The sequence below is a fragment of the Hylobates moloch genome, unplaced genomic scaffold (assembly GCF_009828535.3).
Source record: "Hylobates moloch isolate HMO894 unplaced genomic scaffold, HMol_V3 SCAFFOLD_3, whole genome shotgun sequence".
Lineage (NCBI taxonomy): Eukaryota > Metazoa > Chordata > Mammalia > Primates > Hylobatidae > Hylobates > Hylobates moloch.
This window is the reverse complement of record NW_026652278.1, coordinates 90180864-90203952: the sequence shown is the minus strand read 5'-3', so window position 1 is coordinate 90203952 and position 23089 is coordinate 90180864. Positions and strand designations below refer to the sequence as shown.

The following is a 23089-nucleotide window of genomic DNA, read 5'->3' as shown; positions in this document are numbered from 1 at the left end:
ATGAGGACAGTCATGTTAGGGCAGCTGCTGCTTGGACCACAGACATGCAGCTCCTGGGTCTTGACAGCTCTGTGTTTCTGCAGACCCCACATTCTCTTTCCCCTCAGCACTTGATGATCTGGCAAACAAGTTGTCGGCCATGTATCCCACCTCCCAGCTGTTCACTAGACTGATTTAGATGGCACTTGCATGATGTCATCAGAGTTTTCGTGATTGCCGAATTCCTTTTCCTTCTGGATATCCAAGAGATTTAGGCTGGACATGGAACTTTTTTCTTGTTCCAAGCAGGAGACTAGAACTCCAACAAAACTGGATAAGTAGCCTGCTCATCAGACCCCTCCAGAGGCTGAAGGTAAGGGTATTTTATCCAAAGCCAGAGTGACTGCTTTCTTTCTTCACACAAAGAGGATGGCATTGTAGACTTTGTACAGGAGCCATTCAGCAAAGAAGGGACCAAGAGTTCCTCATGGGGGTAGAGAAGTTTGCCAGGCCAGAGAGAAGTTAGGTTGCGAGGCCTGCCATCAGGTTTTTCATGCTACTATCATTACTTGTGGGGAAGCATTGTAGTTCCTCATGTCCTTTCCTTTTCTGTACTTATTTTAGTTCATCATTTTCAAAGATGTGAGAGCTTAATATTCTTAAATAATATGAGAAAGCAGCCAAGCCCCATCTTTTTCCTTTTAATTAGTATGATTTTTAGAGATTTATTGTCTTAACAAAGAATTTGGAGAAAAAAACCCTAAGTTTATGGAATCTGTGTTTCTCAGGAGTCCCTTGAAATAATTAAAGGAATAAAAACTATCCATCCCTTGAGTGGCTTGAGCCAAAGTAGAAACATTAAAATTCAGAAATAAAAATGTGATTCTTAGTTTTTGTTGCACAACCTTTTAGAAATACTGAAATTGAAAAAATATTCTGTGGCTGTCCTCATTGGGGTCGTGTTTTGGTTCCCGGGCAGTGTTGAACTTTTGCGTGGTGAAACAACCACCCTTTTTGTCCTCCTCTTATTTAGCATTTAGGAGCAACTTTCCGCTGCCCTGTTGGGATTGCTTTCCTCCGAGCCATGGCCTTGCTGTCCTCACCTCACTTGCATTCCCAGCTGTCTTTAGCTCGTTCGTGTGTGCAGGTGCTGGGGTGCCCCTTTCTCCAGCTGCCCTCAGTTGCTCGGTGTGTCTCCTTCAGGGCATGTCAAGTGCCATAGGGAAGACCTAAGCTTACACCAGTGATTTTCATGCTTTGTTCCTTTGCTTACATGCTGTGGAAAACAATTTTGAAAAACTGAAGTCCTTTAAGCATTTTTATGGTTGACCTTAAAATTTTTTTTACCCTATCAAAGCACATAATTTCTGATAGATTATAAACGTCGATATTTTAAAATAAACTGGCCTTCTTTAACAAATATTTCAGATGAAATTTTAATACCATAGTGATTTGATACCCACCATCAGTCCTTTAAAAATGTATGAACATGCTCCTAACAGTTGAAAATTTCATACTACTCCTTTGTCATCTTGAATTTGTATTTCCATTCTATTTTCTCCATAAAATTTTATACTAGTATAATGTATTTTGATTTTGGAAAGTCATTTATCACACTATCATATTTTATTATTATTATTATTATTATTATTATACTTTAAGTTTTAGGGTACATGTGCACAATGTGCAGGTTTGTTACATATGTATCCATGTGCCTTGTTGGTGTGCTGCTTTTCTATAAAAATGACCTAGGCCAGGCACGGTGGCTCACGCCTGTAATCCCAGCACTTTGGGAGGCTGAGGCAAGCGGATCACGAGGTCAGGAGATCGAGACCAACCTGGCTAATGGTGAAACCCTGTCTCCACTAAAAATACAAAAAATTAACTGGGCGTGGTGGCGGGTGCCTGTAGTCTTACATTTTACTGGATAATTATTAAACAGAAAAGTGAAATATTTTTTAGAAAAACATTTCTTGGTGAGATGCCTCTATGGTTGGATATTATTACTGAAATGAGGCAGTATTCATCATCAGAGCCTTTGTTTTTTGTTTGTTTTGTTTTGTTTTGTTTTGTTTTGTTTTGTTTTGTTTTTGAGATGGAGTCTCGCTCTGTCACCCAGGCTGGAGTACAGTGGCACTATCTTGGCTCACTGCAAGCTCCGCCTCCCAGGTTCACGCCATTCTCCTGCCTCAGCCTCCTGAGTAGCTGGGACTACAGGCGCCCGCCACCACGCCCAGCTAATTTTTTTTTTTTTTTTGAGACGGAGTCTCGCTCTTTCACCCAGGCTGGGGTGCATTGGCACGATCTCGGCTCACTGCAAGCTCTCCGCCTCCCGGGTTCACGCCATTCTCCTGCCTCAGCCTCCTGAGTAGCTGGGACTACAGGCGCCCGCCACCATGCCCGGCTAATTTTTTGTATTTTTAGTAGAGATGGGGTTTCACCGTGTTAGCCAGGATGGTCTCGATCTGCTGACCTCATGATCCGCCCACCTCGGCCTCCCAAAGTGCTAAGATTACAGACGTGAGCCACCGCACCTGGCCAAGCCTTTGTTTTTATAGTTGTAAGTGCTGAGGAACTTTGTTCATCTATATAAATAGATGGAAATAGAGAGATTTTTATTATAGTCACATCATTGAATTCTTTCTACTCCATCTAGTTTATATGTCGAAAAATCTCCAAGGGATTTGTCAGCCAAAATAATTCCTAATAATCAGCTACAGTTCACTTTTGTTCCCCTTCTATTTTTTTTTTTTTTTTTTTTTTTTTGAGGGGGTTTTTTTTTTTTCCCCGGGGTGGGGGGGGGGGGGGGATCTCCGGGCCTCACCCAGCCCTATGCTACAGGCCCCACACTAATTTTTTTTGTATTTTATAGAACGGATTTCACCTGGTCTCGGACTCTGCCCTGATTGTGCTGGGATTACAAGCGTGAGCCACCGCGCCCGGCCTCCCCTTCTATTTTATTGACAGTAGAGAATTGGAATCTATTTGATTTGCAAAAGAATTCCTCAGTTAGAGGAGTCCCTCATTTTTACAGTTTCTGGGAAGTACATCAAAAAAGGTTTACCAAGTGTAACACGTGACTTTTAATTATATCTACTACTATTTACATTTGGTGGCACCTAGTTTAACCTGATACCCTTGGGACCTTTGGGAGAATAAATCTAGGCTTAATCTCAGAACACCTTCCCTGACTGCTGCCCCACCGCATTCTGCATGCTCCATCTGTCGCTGCAGAGATCTTCACTGTATCGTGGTTTATTCCGAGTCTTCATGTTTATATATCTCTACCATTCACAGTGCCAGGCCCATAGAAAGAACTCAAATATATGTTGAATGGAGGAACCCCCACCTGCTCTTTTCCTCTGAACTAATGTTTTCAGCTTCTCTTTTGATTTAAATATATTTTCCTCAGAAAGCTACAGGTTCTTCATATGACTTTGTTGGCAAAGCCAGGCATCATAGTCAATCCAGTCAGTCAAATCAGTCTTACATTCTTTTTAATTACGTATTTATTTTTATTTTTGCCTATCACACCTGTTTCTTAGAAACAGTCTTACCTTCTGTGAGAAAAAGTCTGATTTTATTTTTCCAATTCACATAACATGTTAATGTGCATGCCCGTGGCTGCCTTTGTGCTTCTGATCGTAAATGGCCAGACAGGCACAGGGGAGTGCACACCTGGCCAGCAGTCTGCGGTCCACCGCACCTTCCCACCCTTTCTTGTGCCCTCCTGCTCCGCTGCCCTCGCTGCTCCCCGAGCTTTGCTTGGGGGTCTAACGCCTAAAGAGGCAGGTCCTGTTGGAAGCCATCCTCACTGTGATATCTGTAAACTCAGAGCCAGAAGTCTTTCCAGCACCCCTCCAGGGAAAGTCCATAGGACAAAGAAGCCTCCAGGTTGTGCCACAGGAGGCTGGCAGGAGAGGAAAGACACATGAACCTGGATTGAAGGTGGTTACCACAACCCCAGTGGCTGCTTGTCTTTCCCTCTGGTGCCCCTGGAGGTTTTCACACCAGGTCAGTGCAGGCCTCAGCTCGGGTGTGCCTGCCTTTCTTTGTGAAGTTGTGAGGGAGGAAGGTGGTTCCTGCATCACACCTCAGCCCTTTTGAAGGTCTCTTTGAATACTTGGTTTGAGGACCTTTGCTCTAGTCTAGCCCTAAGTTACTTGTGACAGACCATTTCAATAAAATAATTGCAAAAACTACTACCTCACCTGTCTTTCCCTCTAGTTTGGGGTGTGTGGAGGAGGGTGGGTACTCAAAAGCCATGAGTAGTTGAGTGTGCAGACAGGTCCATTTGTGCGTGCTGGGCTGCCCATGCCCTCGCCAACCTGTGGCCACCCCAGCGGCAGGGAACCAGCCTCTGGCCTCCAGTTAGGCAAGGCTCTAGGACCCAGCTCTGCCTTAGGCCTTTGTCTGCCATTAGTTGGATTTACAGTCACATAATCTCTTGGGTCATAACTTCCTATAAATTGACAATGGACACACCTGTCTCCTCAGAAGATTGCTCTCCTTAAGCAGTAGGGTGAGTCCCAGGCACACAGCGAGCCCTCAGCAATGTCTGCTCATTAACCTGTGTTGTAACAGGTACTTTGGGATCCTCACTGGTGATCTCTTGAGCCAACCTCTTCCAGGACCCCTGGCAAGAGGAGCCACCCTGTCCTGGCACTGTAAGCATGCGTTCCAGAGACATTTTCTACCGCCTGGTAGACAGCCAGTCTGGAAGTCGTACATGCTCCTTGGGGTTGGCATGTCCAAATCAGAAGTCAGCGTCTTTCTTCTCCTGCCAGCTTCCTGTCCCTCGTCACCTAATTATTTATTTATTTATTTATTTTTGAGACGCTCTGTCGCCCAGGCTGGACTGCAGTGGCACGATCTCGGCTCACTGCATGCTCCGCCTCCCGGGTTCACGCCATTCTCCTGCCTCAGCCTCCCGAGTAGCTGGGACTACAGGCGCCCGCCCCCACACCCGGCTAATTTTTTGTATTTTTAGTAGAGATGGGGTTTCACCATGTTAGCCAGGATGGTCTCGATTTCCTGACCTCGTGATCCACTCGCCTCAGCCCTCCAAAGTGCTGGGATTACAGGTGTGAGCAACCACGCCTGGCCTCATAACCTAGTTTTTAAGAATAAACCCATTGCTTGTCTGGGTCTTAATGCGCACCCCCAGAGTCCTGTAGTCAGTGTCTAAGCTGCACCTATGCCCTGAATTTCTCCCATCCTCCCCTTCCTGCCTGGACTCTCCTTTCCTCCTTACTCACCTAGTCTGTGGCGAGGCCCTTTCCCAGCCTCCTGCCTCCATCATGTCCTCTCTCACCTTTCTTCCACCTGTCTGCAAGTGGAGCTTCTCTTAGGCTCCTCCCTGCCTGACCATCTGTCTCCTCACCACTAGAACAGTGAGACACCAGCACACACACACAGCCCTTTTCACCCTTCTTGTGGGTCCCCTCCCCTCCAGGCCTGAGAGGCCATCATCTGTGGCATGCTCTGCCCGCAGCACCTGCCCTCTGTCCCTGCTATCCCAATGGCTGCCTCGTAGGTGATGCTTCCCTGTTTCCCTTCATTCCATTGATTGTGATAGACACCTTTCCTTGGCTGGAACACCTCTGAAATCAGCCGTCAGTGACTTGCCAAAATTTAATTGGCAGCATTTTTTTTCTTTCTTAGTGACACATAGAGTAACGGTTTATCAGAAAATCAGTGGCATTACGTTCAGTGCAGTTTGCATATTCCTCTGTGTGGAGGTGATTATTTTTATGGTATAGAAATAAATAGCCTGTCTATCTGCTGGATTGCATCTTCTTCATGGATAGGAACTGTGCCTTTCACATTCCGCAGTCTCTGCAGTGGCTAGCACATAGAAGAAACTCACAAGCATAGGGGAATGAAGGAATGAAGGCAGGGCATCATGACCCACCCTGGGGAGACTTGCCGTGGCATGGTGGCAGTCTTCCCTGAGTAGTGGCTTTCTATTTTGTGTTGCAGCTTTACCTTCTCCTACATTCCCTAGCTTTGTTAGAAAACGACACATCCATTATTTAGGGACAAGAGGATGTAGGTTTTTTTAGGCTCAGGTGGTGTATTTGGGCTCTCCTATTCCGGGTCAGAACTCAGCATGACCGTGCCACCCTCAGGCCAGCCCTCCCCTCTCCCCTCTGCAGTCTTCTCTTGAGGTGCATGGGGGATGGGAGGGCAGGTGTCAGGTCTCTTGGCCAGGCCTCGCCCTGTAAGTCAGATGCACAAAAGAGGCGCTCTTTGGGTGCCGTGGCTCACTTTTCTTGGGAGCATCACCTGACTCCAGTATTTCGTCTCTTGGGCTTTCCAGTGTGGAGAAAGCTGCCGACATAGTACAAACTCAGATGAAATCATTTAGACCCAGAATGTCAGTTTTCTCAGTACCTTTTATCATATCCTCTCTCCTGACCTGCCCTGTTCCCAGTCAGAACATTGCTTAGTGAGCACAGATCCAGAATAGAGGCTAGCAGGGATAATTCCCCCAGGCTTGGGGGAGTTTGATGCCCTGCCTACCACAGCCTTGTCTACTGTTAGACAGCACCTGCGGCCTGCTGGTAGCCATAAACTTACTTTTCAATTCTTTTTTTAAAAACTCTGAGCACCTGCATTTCCCCTTCAGTTGACACAGACTGATAACCTTGTAAATACTTTTCATAGCTTACCGTGTTTATAGCTTACCTTAACATGGCTTATGTTTTTGGCTGGCTGCCCCGTGACATCTAGGGAGGCAGCTGAATTTCAGGATAATCTGATGCAGTCACCATATAAGAATAGTTGCTTGGAATGAATGACTGCCTGAAGATAGCGATCCTCTGGAATCAGACTGCCTGAGCTAGAGGCTTAGATCCAACACTCTCCACATAATCTTGGTGCATATGATCCATTTCCACATGATTTCCCTGAATCTCAATTTTATCACTGTAAAATGGAGTTAGTGCCTCTTTGTGAGGTTGTCAGGAGGACTAAATGCATAATCCATCAAAGCACCGAGCCCTGTACGTAAGACAGCATAAGTTCTCAGTAAATATAATCCTTACCCTAGAGTGTAGGTTCTCATTTGCTCAGTTGGATTGAGTTTCTTCCCTGACTTGGGTGTGTGCCATCTTCTAGCTTGTCTGTGCTGACAGCTCCTGTGTGCTGACTGTGACACCTTGCACCAGAACACTGGGCCTGACCAGGAGGAGAAGGGATGGATACCAGGACGAGAGTAGAGAGTGGCATCTGTGCACTGCTGTGCCCAGTCCCATCTTTTTCTGTGTTTCCTTGATAAAGATAGATCGTGGACCCCCACATGTTAGAGTTGCTTCCAAGCTAGGCACAGTGGCTCACTCCTGTAATCCTAGCATTTTGGGAGGCTGAGTGGGGAGGATTGCTTGAGCCCAGGAGTTCAAGACCAGCCTGGACAGCATAGTGAGACCCCCCCATTTCTACAAAAAAATAAAGATTTTCTTTTTTAAAGAAAGAGTTGCTTCAACACACCTTGGAAGCAAACCAGAAAGAGGCCAGGTCTGAAATTATATCAGCCAGCATTTGATAGCAGCTCATTATAATAGAATACACAGCACTTTAAGTCTCACTTAAAAAATAAAATGATAACCTCACCTCCACCATGTGTCAGGATAGATTTCTGATGACTAGTGGTAGAGTAAATGTAACAAATACAATCATAATCATCTAGAAATAGTATACATGAATATTTAGTGTCAGAATGGGGAAGGGGCATGTAAGTTTGTAGAAGCAATGGAGGAAATTGCCTAAAAATGAAAACTCATGTCAAAATGATGATTTCACTAACAATGATATCATCAGTGATGGAAATATCACAATATATAGGAAAAAGGATTAATGCCTTTATGTATTAAATAATTATTATACAATCAGTGAAAATGCTAACACACCAATAGAAAAATGGGCATATTTCTGTTGGCATGTTCATATATGAGCACATGTATACTTGCACATATTTATATACAAATACATTCATATGCAAAAGTATACACCATGCTTGCTTTGTATGCACACAAAAGAGACTCAAAGGATACACGTCAAAATATTAATAGTGATTGTCTCTGGATTGTTGAATTAAACAGGTTGGGCCTCTCAAATTCGAAAATTTGAAATCTGAAATGCTCGAAGATGAATCTGTAACTTACTGAGCACCAATCTGATGTTCAAAGGAAATACTCATTGGAGCATTTTGGATTTCAGATTTTTGGATTTGGGATGCTCAAATAATGCAAAATTTCAAAATCTGATAGAAAATATCCTAAATCCACAATACTTCTGGACCCACGCATTTCAGATAAGGGGTGATAAGGGTTGATAAGGGATACCCACGCATTTCAGATAAGGGGTGATACACGCATTTCAGATAAGGGGTGATAAGGATACTCAGTCTGTGTGTGTGTATGTTTTATGTATCTCTATGTTTTCCAAGCAAGCTTTTAATTTTTATTTGCAGTTGCATTTTCTTCTTTATATGGCTCTGTATTTTCCAAATTTTCTGCAGTAAGCATGCATTTCTTTTCTAATTAGCAGAAAGTTTTAAATGGATGCCACTTAGTTGAAGTTTCTGTGCTTCTGAAGAAATCCTTTGGCCTTAGATATTCTCTGTGAGAAACAGAAAACCTCTCAAGTGAGTTGGCAGCTTAGGTGGATATTTGTTCTTTGAATAATTTTCTCCTTCTTCCTTCGTCTACTTCCTATTCTCTTCCCTGGAATTTTCTCCTCTCCATGACTGGCTGTGCCCTCAACATCTTAGAAATGTTTCTGTGTCTTTTCATTTTTGTTTCATTGGCTTTGCTTATTTAGATTTCACTTTGAATGCACAGAATGTCACGTTGCTCTGTGCCCAGTTTTCGAAATAAGAACAGGTCCCGGACAGTTCAGAGCAGGCCAGAGGTCTAATTGGAAGCTCCCTTCCTGCAGCACAGGAGGTGTGCCTCGGAGGGAAATGGCCACACCAGGATGCTTTGTTCTGAGCTCCAAAGTGTGGGTGATGTTCCTGCTACAGTGCACTTTGTGTCCTGGCCGTTTGTGTTCATGACAACCTCCCTGTCAGGGCAGGAGCTCAGCAGGGCAGGAGCCTCCATGTGCACTCGGAACAGGGGCTCAACAGTTGTTTTGAATTGAGCGAGTGAGTGAGTGAGTGAATTCACTGAATTATTGAAAACTGTAGGAACTGTGTGGTAATCTCAAATTTACTGTAGGAAAAGTTAATAGTAAACTTTTAATTTTATTGTTCAAGGCCTGATCTATGCTACCCACAGGAAGAAGGAAAGGGAAATGAAACCTTTTCTTTTCAACCAGATCTTTGTGATCTGCAGTGGAGCTATCTCAGCAATCAGCTTCGTATATGCAAACAAAATTCTATCATTCTTTAGTTGAAGCCTGCCTCTTGTGTGGCCTGCCCGTCCTTCACATCCAGAGTAGTTAATCAGTTAAGTAAATTTTCCTTGTAGGATAGCACAGCTTTGTTCATACCTGGTTCTAATTGTCATTCTGTTTTTAAATGGGACTCGTTTTATGCAGATGCCAAGGGTGCCTGTGCACACCAGTGATGCTCTTCTTGGAGGGCGGGTGTATAGAGGAAGGGGTCCTACATGGGGTCTCCTCTCTTCTTCTTCTGGACCCTCCCTTCCTTGGCCTGCTTGGGCTCTTCCCTCGTTTGCCAAAGAAAGAGTATCTTAGGTATCTTAGGACCTTTTTAGTACCAGCATCCTATGGCTTGGTGGTGGCTAACACTTGCCATTGGAAGGTCAGTCTATTTTAGAAATGGAAGAAGAGAGTCATGTGCGGTAGCTCATACCTGTAATCTCAAAACTTTGGGGGGTGCTGAGACAGGAGGATTGCTTGAGACCAGGAGTTCAATACCAGCCTGGGCAACATAGTGAGATCTCATCTCTAAAAAAGAAAAAAATTGGAAATGGAAGAGCAGAAACCAAGGTAATCTTTTAAATGCCTGCCTATGACAGGAATCAGCTGAAATGGTGTTTAGATTGTTAACAAATCCTCATTAATAATCAGGCACTAGGTTGAAAGTTATATTTTAAAGAGTCACTTGTGTGACATTGTGGCAAGAGAGTGTCCCATAGCAACTTAAGTGTAATTTTGTTTGTCCCTCAGATTGCAAACACTGCCTTTTACTCTCTTCACTCCCTGTTTTATCAGGAGAAGACTTTTAATGCCAACTGTATTCTTTTTGCTGATTTTAGATGGTTTATTTTTAAAGCCTCTGGTACATTTTCTGTTTACATCTTTATGGACTGTCACTGTAAGCCAATTAAAAATCCTCTTAACTATCATAGATTGTGTCAAAGGAGATTGCTGTTATTCCTCTCCCAGGAAAGAAAAAATTTATGATCCATATCAATTTATTGCCTGTTTTCCCTAAAGAAGCAAAACATAATTATTAGTTAATTCAGTTAGACATTAACTCAGAAAACTCCAGAGATTTTGATTGATTGTTATAGTAACCAAAAATATTGAAGTGTTAAAGATGACTAAAACCAGCTATTAGGAATGAGTTGGCATATTGCTTATACCATTACATAAAATAGCTAAAGCATTTTGAATTTCAGAGCTGTACCCACATCAGCCTCAGTGGTTTCAAATTTATTTTAAAGACAGATTTAGATTTGGGCAATTCTGTCAGTCTTTTCAGGTGATACACCACTGTAAAATATTCTGCTTATCACTGGGTGTGGTGGTTCACGCCTGTGATCCCAGCACTTTGGGAGGCCGGGGCAGGTTGTTCACTTGAGGTGAGGAGTTCGAGACCAGCCTGGCCAACATGGCAAAACCCTGTCTCTACTAAAAAATACAAAAAATTAGCCGGGTGTGGTGGTGCATCCCTGTACTCTCAGCTACTTAGGCAGGAGAGGCAGGAGAATTGCTCGAACCTGGGAGGTGGAGTGAGTTAGCTCACTTCCCTCCAGCCTGGATAACAGAGCGAGACTCTGTCTCAACAAAAAAAAAAAAAAAAAAAAAAGATTCTACTTATCTTATTCCCCCTATGGTAATGTCTTGGTTGTGCTCCTGCTAGCTTAGGGGAAACGGAGTAATTTTAAGGGCACTCAGGGTATCTCAGATAGCTCATGAATTGGTGGAACTGAGTACTAAAATCCGTTAGGACTAAGGCAGCACCTGCCTTCTGCCCATCTCCCTCTGCCGTGTTTCTCTGCATGGCAGAGGGACACCACTGCTGTATGGGGGTCCAGGAATCATAAGACACAAAATACAGTCACACTCATGACTGTAACTTATTACAATGCAAACACATGAGGCAAACTCAGTACAGGGAAGAGGTGCATGGGGTGAGTCCTCTCCCATGGAGCCACACAGGTTGCACTTCATCCCCCATTCACAAATGAGTTGTGAAAACACCTGTGGAATGTTGTCAGCCAGAGAAACTCCTGGGTAGAGACCCAGCACCCAGGATTTTTATGGAGGACCACTCATGTAAGAAGGCTCTGCCTGTTAAGTACCAAAGTTCCAGACTCCCAGAAGGAAATAAAGCATACTCTGTGCGGCATAGAGCATATTGTTTGTTCAGACAGCTTAGGCACAGTGAGCCACTCTTACCAGTTAGGGAATGATGGGAAGGAACCCTCCTAAATCCAAGTTCCCAGATACCAGCCAAGGGCCAGCCTTGCAACAGGCCCTTTAAGGATGGCAGTCAGATCTGCTGCTTCACTCTTTCCTGCACCAGCGGAGCCCCACCCCAGTCTGAAGTTTACACATCATACCCTCAGTTAAGGTTGAGCAGAGCCTTTTGAGTATGTCCCAACTCCAGATTCCCAGGAGAAGGAGTTAGCCTAGAGAGGGTAGAGTGTCCCCCCAATCCAGGCAGGATGGTCAGAGTAATGGGTCACCTGGTCCAACGTGGATATCAGGAATTCTTCCCATCTATGTAGGGACAGGTTGTTGGTTTGGGGGTGCGGAAGACACTCCAAAAGCAAGTCAGCCATAGGGGTGCGTGTGTGGAAAATCTTCTCAGAAACTGTGCAGACTTCATCTGCTGAAGGCCCTCTTATCTTTGGAGGAGCGTTACAAAACCATACAGGAAAGTGGCACCTGACTCAGGCCCCAGGAGCCCCAGGTTGCTCTGAGGAAATAGGGTAGTGTGTAGGTGTTCATTTGCATAGAATAGAAGCAGTGAATGCCTGAGAGATTCTGTAATAGATTCAGATAGCTTATCCTCAGGTGTTCTGTAATAGTCTTAGTGAACTTTCGTTTTTCTTCACCATTCTGATTGCAGCCAGTTGGAGTTCATGAAAATGGCCTGATTCCTCCCTGAGATTGATCCTTGTAGGTGGTGGACAAAAATGGCATATGTGTTTATAATATTCTTCTGTGTCTGCTGTAGTTTTTGTTTGTTTGTTTGTTTGTTTGAAAGCTTTTGTATTAGTCTGTTTTCACACTGCTGATAAAGACATACCCCAGACTGGGCAGTTTACAAAAGAGGTTTAAGGGACTTACAGTTCCACGTAGCTGGAGAGGCGTCACAGTCATGGTGGAAGGTACGTCAGGCACGTCGCACATCGCGGCAGACAAGAGAAGAGGGCTTGTGCAGAGAAACTCCTGTTTTTACAATCATCAGCTCTCATGAGACTTATTCACTATCATGAGAACAGCATGGGAAAGACCTGCCCCCATGATTCAATTACCTTCCACCAGGTCCCTCCCACAACATGTGGGAATTCAAGATGAGATTTGGGTGGGGACACATCCAAACCATATCAGCTTTCTTGGTCGGACTTACAGTCAGAACTATTGAAGGTTATGCATCTCAGCCATTACTTCTACGTGTGAATAATTCCTGATCTCAATAGTACCCCTATAGAAAGTGCTGGTATTTTTTGAGGCATGGATATCTTTCATTTGCTGAAGGCAGGGGCTGATGTAGGGTGTTGAGGTGACCTTAGTATGGGCGGTGGTTCCCACAGTTGGGAGACACAAGTCTCTTTTGCACAAACCTATGACTGGGATGCTCTGAGAAGGGTTAAGTGTCATCTCAGAATATAGTGGGAACCCTGTCAGTTCTGTGGCCCATGTAGAAAGGGTTTCCGGATCCTTTCAGTCAGTGGGAAATCACCATTGAATTATCATCATATCCCCATCCTTGGCTACATGTATAATAGTTTAGTATGAATTAATTTAAAGAAAACACACACAAATGCATGCACACGCTCTATATATGTATGTATGTATGCCAGGAAGTTAAAACCCCGAGCTTCTAGCCAGACCATCCTGTTTGTTTGGCTGTGGTTTTCATGTGGATTCTTCCTTGGAGTCAGGTAAAATGTAATCCCTCTGCCTCCATGCTGTGCATAGCAGACCAGTTTGTTACTGCTGTCTGTGCACTCATGCTCTGTGTGTGCTAGTCTGGCCTCATGCATGGCCAGGGTTCCCTGTCCCGTGACAGCAGGGGGCTGATCGACTGCACATGGGTCCATCTGATGGCTTGATGGAGCTAACTTCTATGTGTCAGTCTCTCTTTTTAAAGCACTCAACAGTATCCTCAGACTAATTTTTGCTTTTGCATTTTTGCTTTTGTTATCTTTGAGATATCAAGGGTAGAAGGCAGCATTCATTCCAGAGAGGACAAGACTTCTAAGGAAAAGAGAAGTGTTTTTTTGTGAGTCTAAGAACAGCGTATGAGTGATGGAAAAACAGTTCCATAGTCCCTCCAACAGATCAGCAGGAAGGCTTTTGAAAACAGTAGTGAATCTTCTTTGCAGGGGCATAGACTGTAAGGAGAAAACCTTCTTCTATCTTTTGTACACTGCTGTTTTAGGGTACCCCAAGATAACATTGTTGATTCCTGGGGACCTAGGATGTTATCTCCTTGAATGAAACCTATTCTTCATGTCTTTTACAGTAACGAATAAATGGGTTGATGGATGCATCTATACCCACAAAAGGAGCCTTCAGAAAAGAAAATGCAAAGTTCAGTGATACTAGGTTATTACAAGCTCTTCGTGTTCCCTGTGACTGACCCTTCTACCTCTCTGGGGATGCAGGCTCCCATTCTGAGAAGCATTGGTATCTGGGGACACTGGAGGCTGAGCTGCTCAGCACAGGCCATGCGTGCAGTGTGAGAAGCCACCTTGTTAGAGCAGTATCAATTATGGTGACCTCTGTCAGCCTTATGGGGTTGGGGGTGGGTGCCACAAGGAGCTCCAGGGGCCTCCCAGACAGAAGCCCAGCTGTATTCACCAGCACCCAGCATGGAGAATAATGGGTTTCCATGATAAGTAATGCCGCTGATGTACATCGTCTTCCTGAATCTCAATGCTTTCTAGATATTGTTGTTATTTATATTTCCCTTATATACTGTGGAGCTTTATGGGTCTGGTAGGGTTGGGAATAAATAGTCCTATCATTTGTTAATTATGTTGAATTAATAGATGCATATGAGTTTTATGAGGGTTACTAATTACTTTTTTATTCAGTTAATGGAAATCGGTTACCCCTTAATTGATTTCAGCTGCAGTTCTTTTGTTAGGGTGCTGTTGTTTAAATGGATGTATATTTCCCTCTGTGAGCCAAATTCATTCAGATCTGCATTTGTGCAGGTCCCGTATTCTTATGTTTGATAAATGAGCAAGTGGGTATGTTGGTTGGTGGAAGGACGGGACCATGACACAGAGGCCCAGTCCTCAGCCACCTGCCAGGGGTTGGCATGCAGGCATATAACATTTCTGTTGCATCTTTTGTTTTCACAGTGAGAGAAAAACGCAAGAGTCTCTTCATTAACCATGTAAGTGAAGCTGTCTCCCTGTGTTTTTCATAATGACTGTACAGTGTAAAGAGCTGAAATAACTGTCTGTGATGGATGAAAATGGCTCATGTGCTTTATAGATACTTGGAAGAATGTTGCAGTGTACTTATGCTTAGTTTGGTTTGTAATTGGACAAGCATCAGTTTGGTTTGTAATTGGACAAGCATCACTCAGTATTTGTCCACTGTCCCAAATATTTTTCCAGAAGCCCTAGACCACTATTGTTCATGAGATGATGTGTGTGAACAATAGCATATCAAACATCACCCAGCAAGTCCAAGCGAAAACCACTTCTTTATAATTTTGAATCCTTTCCTTTCTCTACCCTCACCCCCAAATTACTCTTTTTCTCTTGTAGCTCAGTTCCATTTGAATAAACACATAATTGTTTTCCATGAGGCTCTCTGTCTCCACACTCGACTCTTCCCATTTGTTGTTTTGGGTCCAGTAGAGTCTGCATGTTCTTCTGATGCTCCAAGAAAGAGGATAAACTTGATAACACTAAATTTAAAAAAGATGTTCAAACATTTGGCTGTAGTCTTTTGGCCATTCTTAGCCATGTCTCCCTCCCCTGGTGGCCAGGTGCAGGTGCCCCATTGAGATACTTCATCCCTCTTCCTTCCTTGAGCAGAGGTGTAGCTGGCTGGCTCCAGCACCTACTCCACACCCTATATACCAGGCAAGTCCTAGCCACCCCTTCTTCTTAGAAATATGGCCCTTTAGGAAAGAAAACTCTCCGAGAGGTATGGAATGATGAAACAGGTGCAAATTATCAAAATAAGTGTGCTCTAAGTCCTCATTCTAAAAACAGAACCACACAAGGGTCTTTCTCAGGATTTTTAGACTGTCTGCATCTCTGTATTTGCAGATCTTGAAATAGTCCTAAAGCTGTGTATTAAAGAGACTTAAAGCCATAATATTGTATTCTCTGCCCTTTGAAAATATGGACAAAATGCAGTTGGGAAGAAATTCATAAGCTGGGCCCTTGCACTCAAGGGACATGATGCTACGCCCTTAAGAGATTGATGACTTCTTTGTAGTCAGTGTTAATATATATGCACATATACAGTTTTCTAGGGGTCAGAGGGCTTATAATTTTTAGCAGATTCTTTTTTTTTGAGACGGAGTCTCGCTCTGTCGCCCAGGCTGGAGTGCAGTGGCGCAATCTCAGCTCACTGCAAGCTCCGCCTCCCGGGTTCACGCCATTCTCCTGCCTCAGCCTCTCCGTGTAGCTGGGACTACAGGCGCCCGCCACCATGCCTGGCTAATTTTTTTTTTGTATCTTTAGTAGAGACGGGGTTTCACCGTGGTCTCGATCTCCTGACCTCGTGATCCGCCCGCCTCGGCCTCCCAAAGTGCTGGGATTACAAGCGTGAGCCACCGCGCCCGGCCAATTTTTAGCAGATTCTTAAAGCAATCCGTGACCTTTTCCCTCGGCCCCTTAAATTTCAAAGCATCTGTGTAAAGCACCTTTGAAATTGCAATCTGTGTCATGAGGAAAATATGAAAATTGCCATGCTTTTTTTTTTTTTTTTTTTGAAAGCAGTATATACCTGGATATAAAAATTTGAGCGATTGGAACGAATTCTCTAAATCCTTGCTTCCATTTCTTTGCCTGCTGGGTGCACTTGAATGCTTTCCCACTCGTTACACTCATTAGCACGCCTGCCAAGGAGATTGCAAGGGAAGGAGAAGAGGTGGAACTGCGTCCAGGCCATCTTTCCTGTTCACTGCAGCTCCATGGAAGGTGCATTGAAGAAAGAGGAGGATAGGAGTTTGTCTGTGTCACTCTGTTATCATTGCAGCTGATGATACAGAGGTGTGCTCCCACAGTTCTAACCTGCATACCTCTTTTAACATCCCTACCCCCCACCCAGACACACACCTAACTTTGCCATTTTGTGTCCTGTAGAGTCCTAGCACCTGCGACACACTTGAGAACGCATCTGCTGTGCCCAGCACATGGATTAGAATGGGAGGCCATGCATTCTCATGCACAGTATCTTCTAAAACCCAGCCCAGCATTCAAACCTCTGTAAAATCATATCTGCTGACACAGAGTGAAATCACACAGTTGTTGAGATCTATGCAAATGCACCTGTTCCTATAGAAAAGAAATCTGGGTGCTAAGTTTCTTATATAACAGATGACCCTGTAACAAGCAGCATGACCCTCTAAACTGTGAACAGACCTCGCTGCAAATGAGCGCCATCAGTCCTGCCACGCTAGGAAAAGCCGTGGGAGTGTGCCAGTCCCACCAGCTGATATATCATTTGAGTGAAATTACCTGCAGATTCAATTAGGCTAATAAAGCAGCTGTACTTTTCAGGTTTTGAAACTTAGGAATAGTAAGTTAGAACAGTGGAGAAAGGACGAGCAATAACAATTATCAGTCCCATCTGCTGAGTGCTTTAAAGCGTGTGTGCCAGGCTCTGCTGTAATTGGTTTAATGGACTCATTTAGTTGGCACAATGGCCATGCTAGGTAGGTACAATTCAGTATTACTGTTGTACAGATGAGGAGATGAGGCACAAAGAAGTTAGCCAAGTAGACAGTGGAGCCCGGGTTGAGTCCCAGGTGGTCTGCTTCAAGCACCCCACTTAGCTCGCACCCTCTATGTTCCTCAGATAATAACACCAGTTCCCGTGTGACAGAGGTTGTTTAGCTTGCTTATCTGAACTTAGAGATAACATTTATAATTAAATTTGTATGGGACAGTCTCTAGGGTTCATTTCTGAATATGGATCTCAACTGAAATTTATCATTTAGTTTGTTACTGAACTCTGGAGTGATAGTTATTTTTCGCCCTTATTATACCATTTCATTTTTTGTTTGCTTTATTTTGAGGGATGTTGTTTCTTTAATTTCTCATTCAAGTTTTGGAGAACCCACTTAGTACATGTTGCTAAGATAACCTACAAAGAGGCTACTATTTAAGAGAAATGAATGCAGTTGTGTAGGTAAGCCATTGAAGACAAGACGGATGTTCACCTCTACTCCCAGGACCATGATAACTGCAGGGGAAATAACCTCCTCTAGGTGGAGAAAAGTAAGGCTTTTCTGGTTTCCAGCAAACAACACACATGAGCAAGTGAAAAGAGTGGACTTTGACCCAGGACATTCTCCAGGGAATGGGGCAGTAGAGAATGGACCCCCAGGCTGGAAAATGAGAGGGGCCTTTAACTGGCTCAAAACAGCCAAGAGAGACTCAGAGGATTAAGTGAAAGGAGACCACTTCTCAAGGAATTATTCCAGGTTTTGAAGCTTGAAACCACTTGAAAATAAACCACTTTGGATGTTTCAACAGCAGGTTCAATCAGGGTGAATTATAAAGGTTAATATTCTAATCAGCACCTATGTTTTAGATGTAAAGTGAACAGTTATAGGAAGGTTTGTTGTTGTTGTTGTTGTTGTTTTTTGAGATGGAGTCTTGCTCTGTCACCCAGGCTGGAGTGCGTTCGTACAATCTTGGCTCACTGCAACCTCCCCAATCCGGTTTCAAACTATTCACCTGCCTCAGCCTCCCAAGTAGCTGGGATTACAAGAATGCGCCACCATACCTGGCTAATTTTTGTATTTTTAGTAGAGACAGGAATTTGCCATGTTGGCCAGGCTGGTCTTGAACCCCTGACCTCAGGTAATCGACCTGCCTTAGCTTCCCAAAGTGCTGGGATTACAAGCATGAGCCACTGCACCCGGCTAGGAAAATTTAATGCATATGAAAGATACACGTATTTTTAAAAGCTGTGTAAAGGGATTTATTTAAAGTTTATACTTTATTTAAAATTTGCCGACATTTTGACTTTGCTTTTTTTTTTTTTTAAGATTAGCTGTTTTTATGAATCTTTTAATTAAAGTGTAAAAATCTCTGATTATAGATTGTGGGTGACATTGTAGGTGGCTGGAGTTAAGAATCACTCCTGAAAAAAAAAAATCACTCCTGAAGCTCAGAGAGAATGTATGCTTTTTACCTTAGCCTCACTTTTCTGTGATTATCTTCCTGCCACCTGGTGATAGCATACCAAAAATGAATGGATTATTCTAAGAAGTTAAAAAAAAATTGTGAAAACAGAACGAATCAGGAGTTGAATAGCCAGCTTCCTTTGTCTTGTTTGCCATAGGTGCACTTTGAAACGAGAAAGCCAGACTGGGGATTCTGTGTAGTATGATCCTCAAAAAAAAACAAAGCATTTGTCTCAACACTGAGTCTGGTGATAGTTCAGGAAACTTTGTGAGGAAGTAAAGCAACTAGGGAGAGTTACTTATCAGCTAAGCAAGAGTCACATTATTATTAGTGGGACTTGGAGCCAAAAGAACTTTGTTCAATCCCTCGTTCTGCCACCTGCTACTTGGGCAATCTTGGAAACATCTTGAAATCGCAGTTTTCTTGTCTCCTAGGATGGGTCATAATTCCAGACCTACTTGAAGGTAGTGATTTGCAGCCTAATTATAACACCATATACATATGTTGTATTATTATTGTCCATTGGAGTTTAGGTAAAATTGATTTAATTTTCCAAGTTCAATATCAAAACTGATGAAAGTCTTGCTGGTATTTTGAGTATGGATATAGTTTTTTCATAATCATTAAGACCAGGATTTTCTGGGAGGAGTATATTCTGTTCAGCTCCCTTTGGGGAATACTGACATTGAATCATTTGCTCCTGTTAACGTAGTTCAGTTCCAAATCAGTTTCTGCCTTTTAGCTTTGAGTGAGGTAGGAATAGGATTCCTTGTAAAATGGTGTCTATTCTAGTTATAGGCTTCATCTGAAAGTCATAAAAGTCAAGTAATACAGTGAGCTACATCTAGGAACTGAAATTTAAAACATTTTAAATCTTGCTTTTGCCTCTGGAAGATTTGCTCTTAATAGAATGAGAGTTTATTGAGCAGCTGCTCTGTGAGCATCAATGCCATATGCTTGGAGGATGTGAAAGAAGACTAAGTTTTTAAAATACCAGTAAAAATTTAAAAAATCCAATAAGATCAAAGAAATCCAGTTTTTACTTTGAAATAATTTCAAACTTACAGAAAAGTAGCAGCAATAATTGAGAGTACAGGATTTTCGTGTCAGTAAAGGAACCTTAGATGCTCTGGTTCTCAGACCCCCTGTTCTGCTTCACCGAGGGATGTTGACATGGGGTAGGTGTTTTGTTATTTTCTCTCTTCTTTTTGTTTTTTCTTCTTCTTTTTGCAGAATGTCTAGAAATGATAATGATGATGTTACACACACTGGTACGTTGAGAAGCTTGTGTAGGACATCAATTCCTTGAGTGTATTGGTTATGTCTGTGGAGGACTTTCTCTTTTCTTACCTCTTTCTGTTTCTTCTTCACCCCTTCTTCCCTTTCTTCATGCTGTCACTCTTGTAATGAGGCACAAAGGAAGTGGCACTTGTAAAGTGTAATGGTCCATTCAAATACAGGGCAGCTGACAGGTGGAATTGCTTCCATAGTGTCTTTGTGGAAGGTCATTTTGAAAGCTATGTTGTCCTTGTTAAGACACCCAAGTGAAGGGTCCACTGAGCTGATGTTACGATTTAGCTTGGTAACTCACGGTGTGTTCTCCGTGGAAGTTCCTATGTTGGAAGCCCTGATCTTTTGTATATAGTGTTAGGATATCATCCCTTAGTTAGCCAGCACAAATTCTTGACCACAGCTGCCTGGTTTTCACATTGCTCAGACACTGCTACGTGTGGGGAAGGAGCTGTTCTCATTTTAGTCACTCACTGACTCTTGGTTCCATTGCTGCCATTCCCGGAGTTAGGGGAAGCACAACCACTCCTGCTAGCTGGGCAGGCACTGAGGGCCTCTTCACTGTGCATTCTACTTGTCACTTCATTGCCCTCCTAACCTCCTCAGTTTTCAACTCCGTCACCTTGCTCAGGGACTTCTGGAGTAGAGAGAAGAAAGGAATAAAGTGAAGCCTTGAAGGAGCATTCTATTTGAAGCAGGAACTTTGTCAGAAAAGCCCTTTAAGAAGCAGACTTTGTTTCCCTTAGTCTTGTGTTATAATCTGCTCTTTGATTTTATATATACATATATATGTGTGTGTATATATATGTGTGTGTATACATATATATGTTTTAACTTTTATTTCAAACTTACAGAATAATTTTAATAATAATAATACAGAAAACTCTCATCTACCCTTTAGCCAGATTCATCAGTTTTAAACCAATATTCTCTCACATTCTGCACATCCTTGGTCATTGTCCTTTATTATTTTTTCTGAATTGTTTGGAAGTAGGTTGTCTGCATTCTGCCTTTTCTCCCTAATACTCCACTGTGTATTTCCTAAAACCAAGGCTGTTCTCTGTGTAACCACAATATTATCAAAATAAAGAATTTAACATTGATATGTTTCTTCTAATTAACTGACCATATTCCAGCAATGTTAAGTGGCTCCGTAATGTCCGCTACAGCGTGTTTTTCTGTGATACGGGTTTCACTGCAGGCTGACACATGGCATTTAGTTGGCATGCACCCTTGAGGTCCTTTAATCTGGAGCAGATTCTCAGCCTTTCTCAGTCTTTCGGGACATTGACACTGTTGAAGAATACAGGGCCAGTTTTTTTTGTTTTTTTTTTTTTTAATAATAACGTAATGTTTCTCATTTTGGATTTGCCTGAAGGATTCAGTTAAACATTTACAGCCAGAATACTACATGGAGTGTTCCCTTGCCCTTTTCAAGACATCAAATCGAGAGGCAGGCAGTATCATCTGACTCTTGTTGCTGATGTTGATTTTGATTACCGGGCAAGGTGCTGCCTGGATTCTCCACTGTCTATTTACTCGTTTTCCCTTTGCAACTAACAAGCAGTCTCTGGGCAGGTACTTTAAAACCATGTAGATATCCTGTACTTTATCCCCACCCCCAGATTTAGCATCTGTTGATCAGGCTTGCCTGAACCAATCTTTATTATTTTTGGTTACAGAATGGTGGTTTTCCAGCGCTACCATACTTCCTCTCCCTTTGTCAGTAGGTGTTCTGCTTCAAGAGAGAGCCTTCTCTTCCCATCTGTCCATCTGTCTGTCCATCCAGCCATTTTCAGTACAGATTTCTGGATTTCTGTTTTTCTAATGATACCTAGTTCATGCTTGTGCTTAAATATTTTGGTGTTCATACTGTCCTAGATGTGGGTAGCGGCAGTCTTTTGATACTGGTTTTGTGTTCTTGTGACATGCTCCATCCTTTCATTTTGTTTTGAGAACTCCTTTGCTTTCTGGCACAATAAGATATTCCAGGCTCATCTTGTACCTCTGCCTCAACCCTGGATAGCCATTTCTCCAGAGAGTCCTGATTCCTTATAGTGGCAAACAGTGCTAGAACCAAGGTCTGGACACTATGTGTGCTCATTGCTGCTGGGGTGCTATTGCTTCTAGGCCCATTTAGCAGGTGTAGCTAGGAAACAGACATTTCAGAAATCATGAATTCATACTGTTACTTTAAATTTCCAATTCCAGTCTATCCCATAGGGTTTTTTCTTGACCTTGGCCTTTGACTTTTTAATTTCTAATGAAAAACTTATTTTTCAATTAAGTTTTATTGATATACAATTAACATGTAAAATTCACCTTTTAAAAATATACAGTTCAGTAGTTTTTAGTAGAACCACAGAGGTGTGCAACCGTCATCACAGTCAATTTTAGAACATATTCATCACCCCCAAAAGAAACCCTGTACCCATTAGCAGTCCTTCCTACTCCTTCCCCTCCCCCACTAGTCTACTGTTTGTAGATTTGTCTATTTTAGATATTTTATATAAATGTAATCATATAATACATGGCCTTTTGTGAGTGGCTTCTTTCACTTAGCATAATGTTTTCAAGGTTCGTCTGTGTATCTCAGAACTTCATTCCTTTTTATGGCCAAATACATTTCTACAGAGCAGAATTCTACCATAAAGTTGGCATTTTCCCAGTTTTTGTTCTGAGATCCTAAGTTGGCTTATTTTCTCGCTTTCATAGAGAATGATTTGGTTCACCTGGGTTCTTAACTCCATGGGTATTTGCCTTCTACTTTAGTCTTGTTGTAAATAATTGATCTTGCTAAAAGCTGTACCCTTTTTTGGGGGATGGGGGTAGGGGGACAGAGTCTTGCTCTGTCACCCAGGCTGGAGTACAGTGGTGTGATCTTGGCTTACTCCAACCTCTGCCTTCCGGGTTCAAGTGATTCTCCTGCCTCAGCCTCCTGAGTAGCTGGGATTACAGGCTCCTGCCACCACGCCCAGCTAATTTTTGTATTTTTAATAGGGACGGGGTTTCACCATGTTGGCCAGGCTGGTCTCAAACTCCTGACCTCAAGTGATCCA

At 43.0% G+C, this 23089-nt stretch overlaps 1 protein-coding gene across 10 annotated transcripts in view; it reads left to right on the top strand.

Annotated features, from left to right (window-relative positions):
* Positions 1 to 23089, top strand: part of CCNY (cyclin Y) — a 309167-nt gene that overhangs the window by 228261 nt on the left and 57817 nt on the right. For 9 of the 10 annotated variants that reach the window (XM_058436535.1, XM_058436537.1, XM_058436536.1 and 6 more), the window contains one exon: positions 14721 to 14755. The exons of the other annotated variant lie outside the window; for it this stretch is intronic. In XM_058436535.1, the coding sequence (XP_058292518.1) occupies positions 14721 to 14755 (35 nt within the window). The remainder of the gene's footprint in view (positions 1 to 14720; positions 14756 to 23089) is intronic. 10 annotated transcript variants of the gene reach the window in all.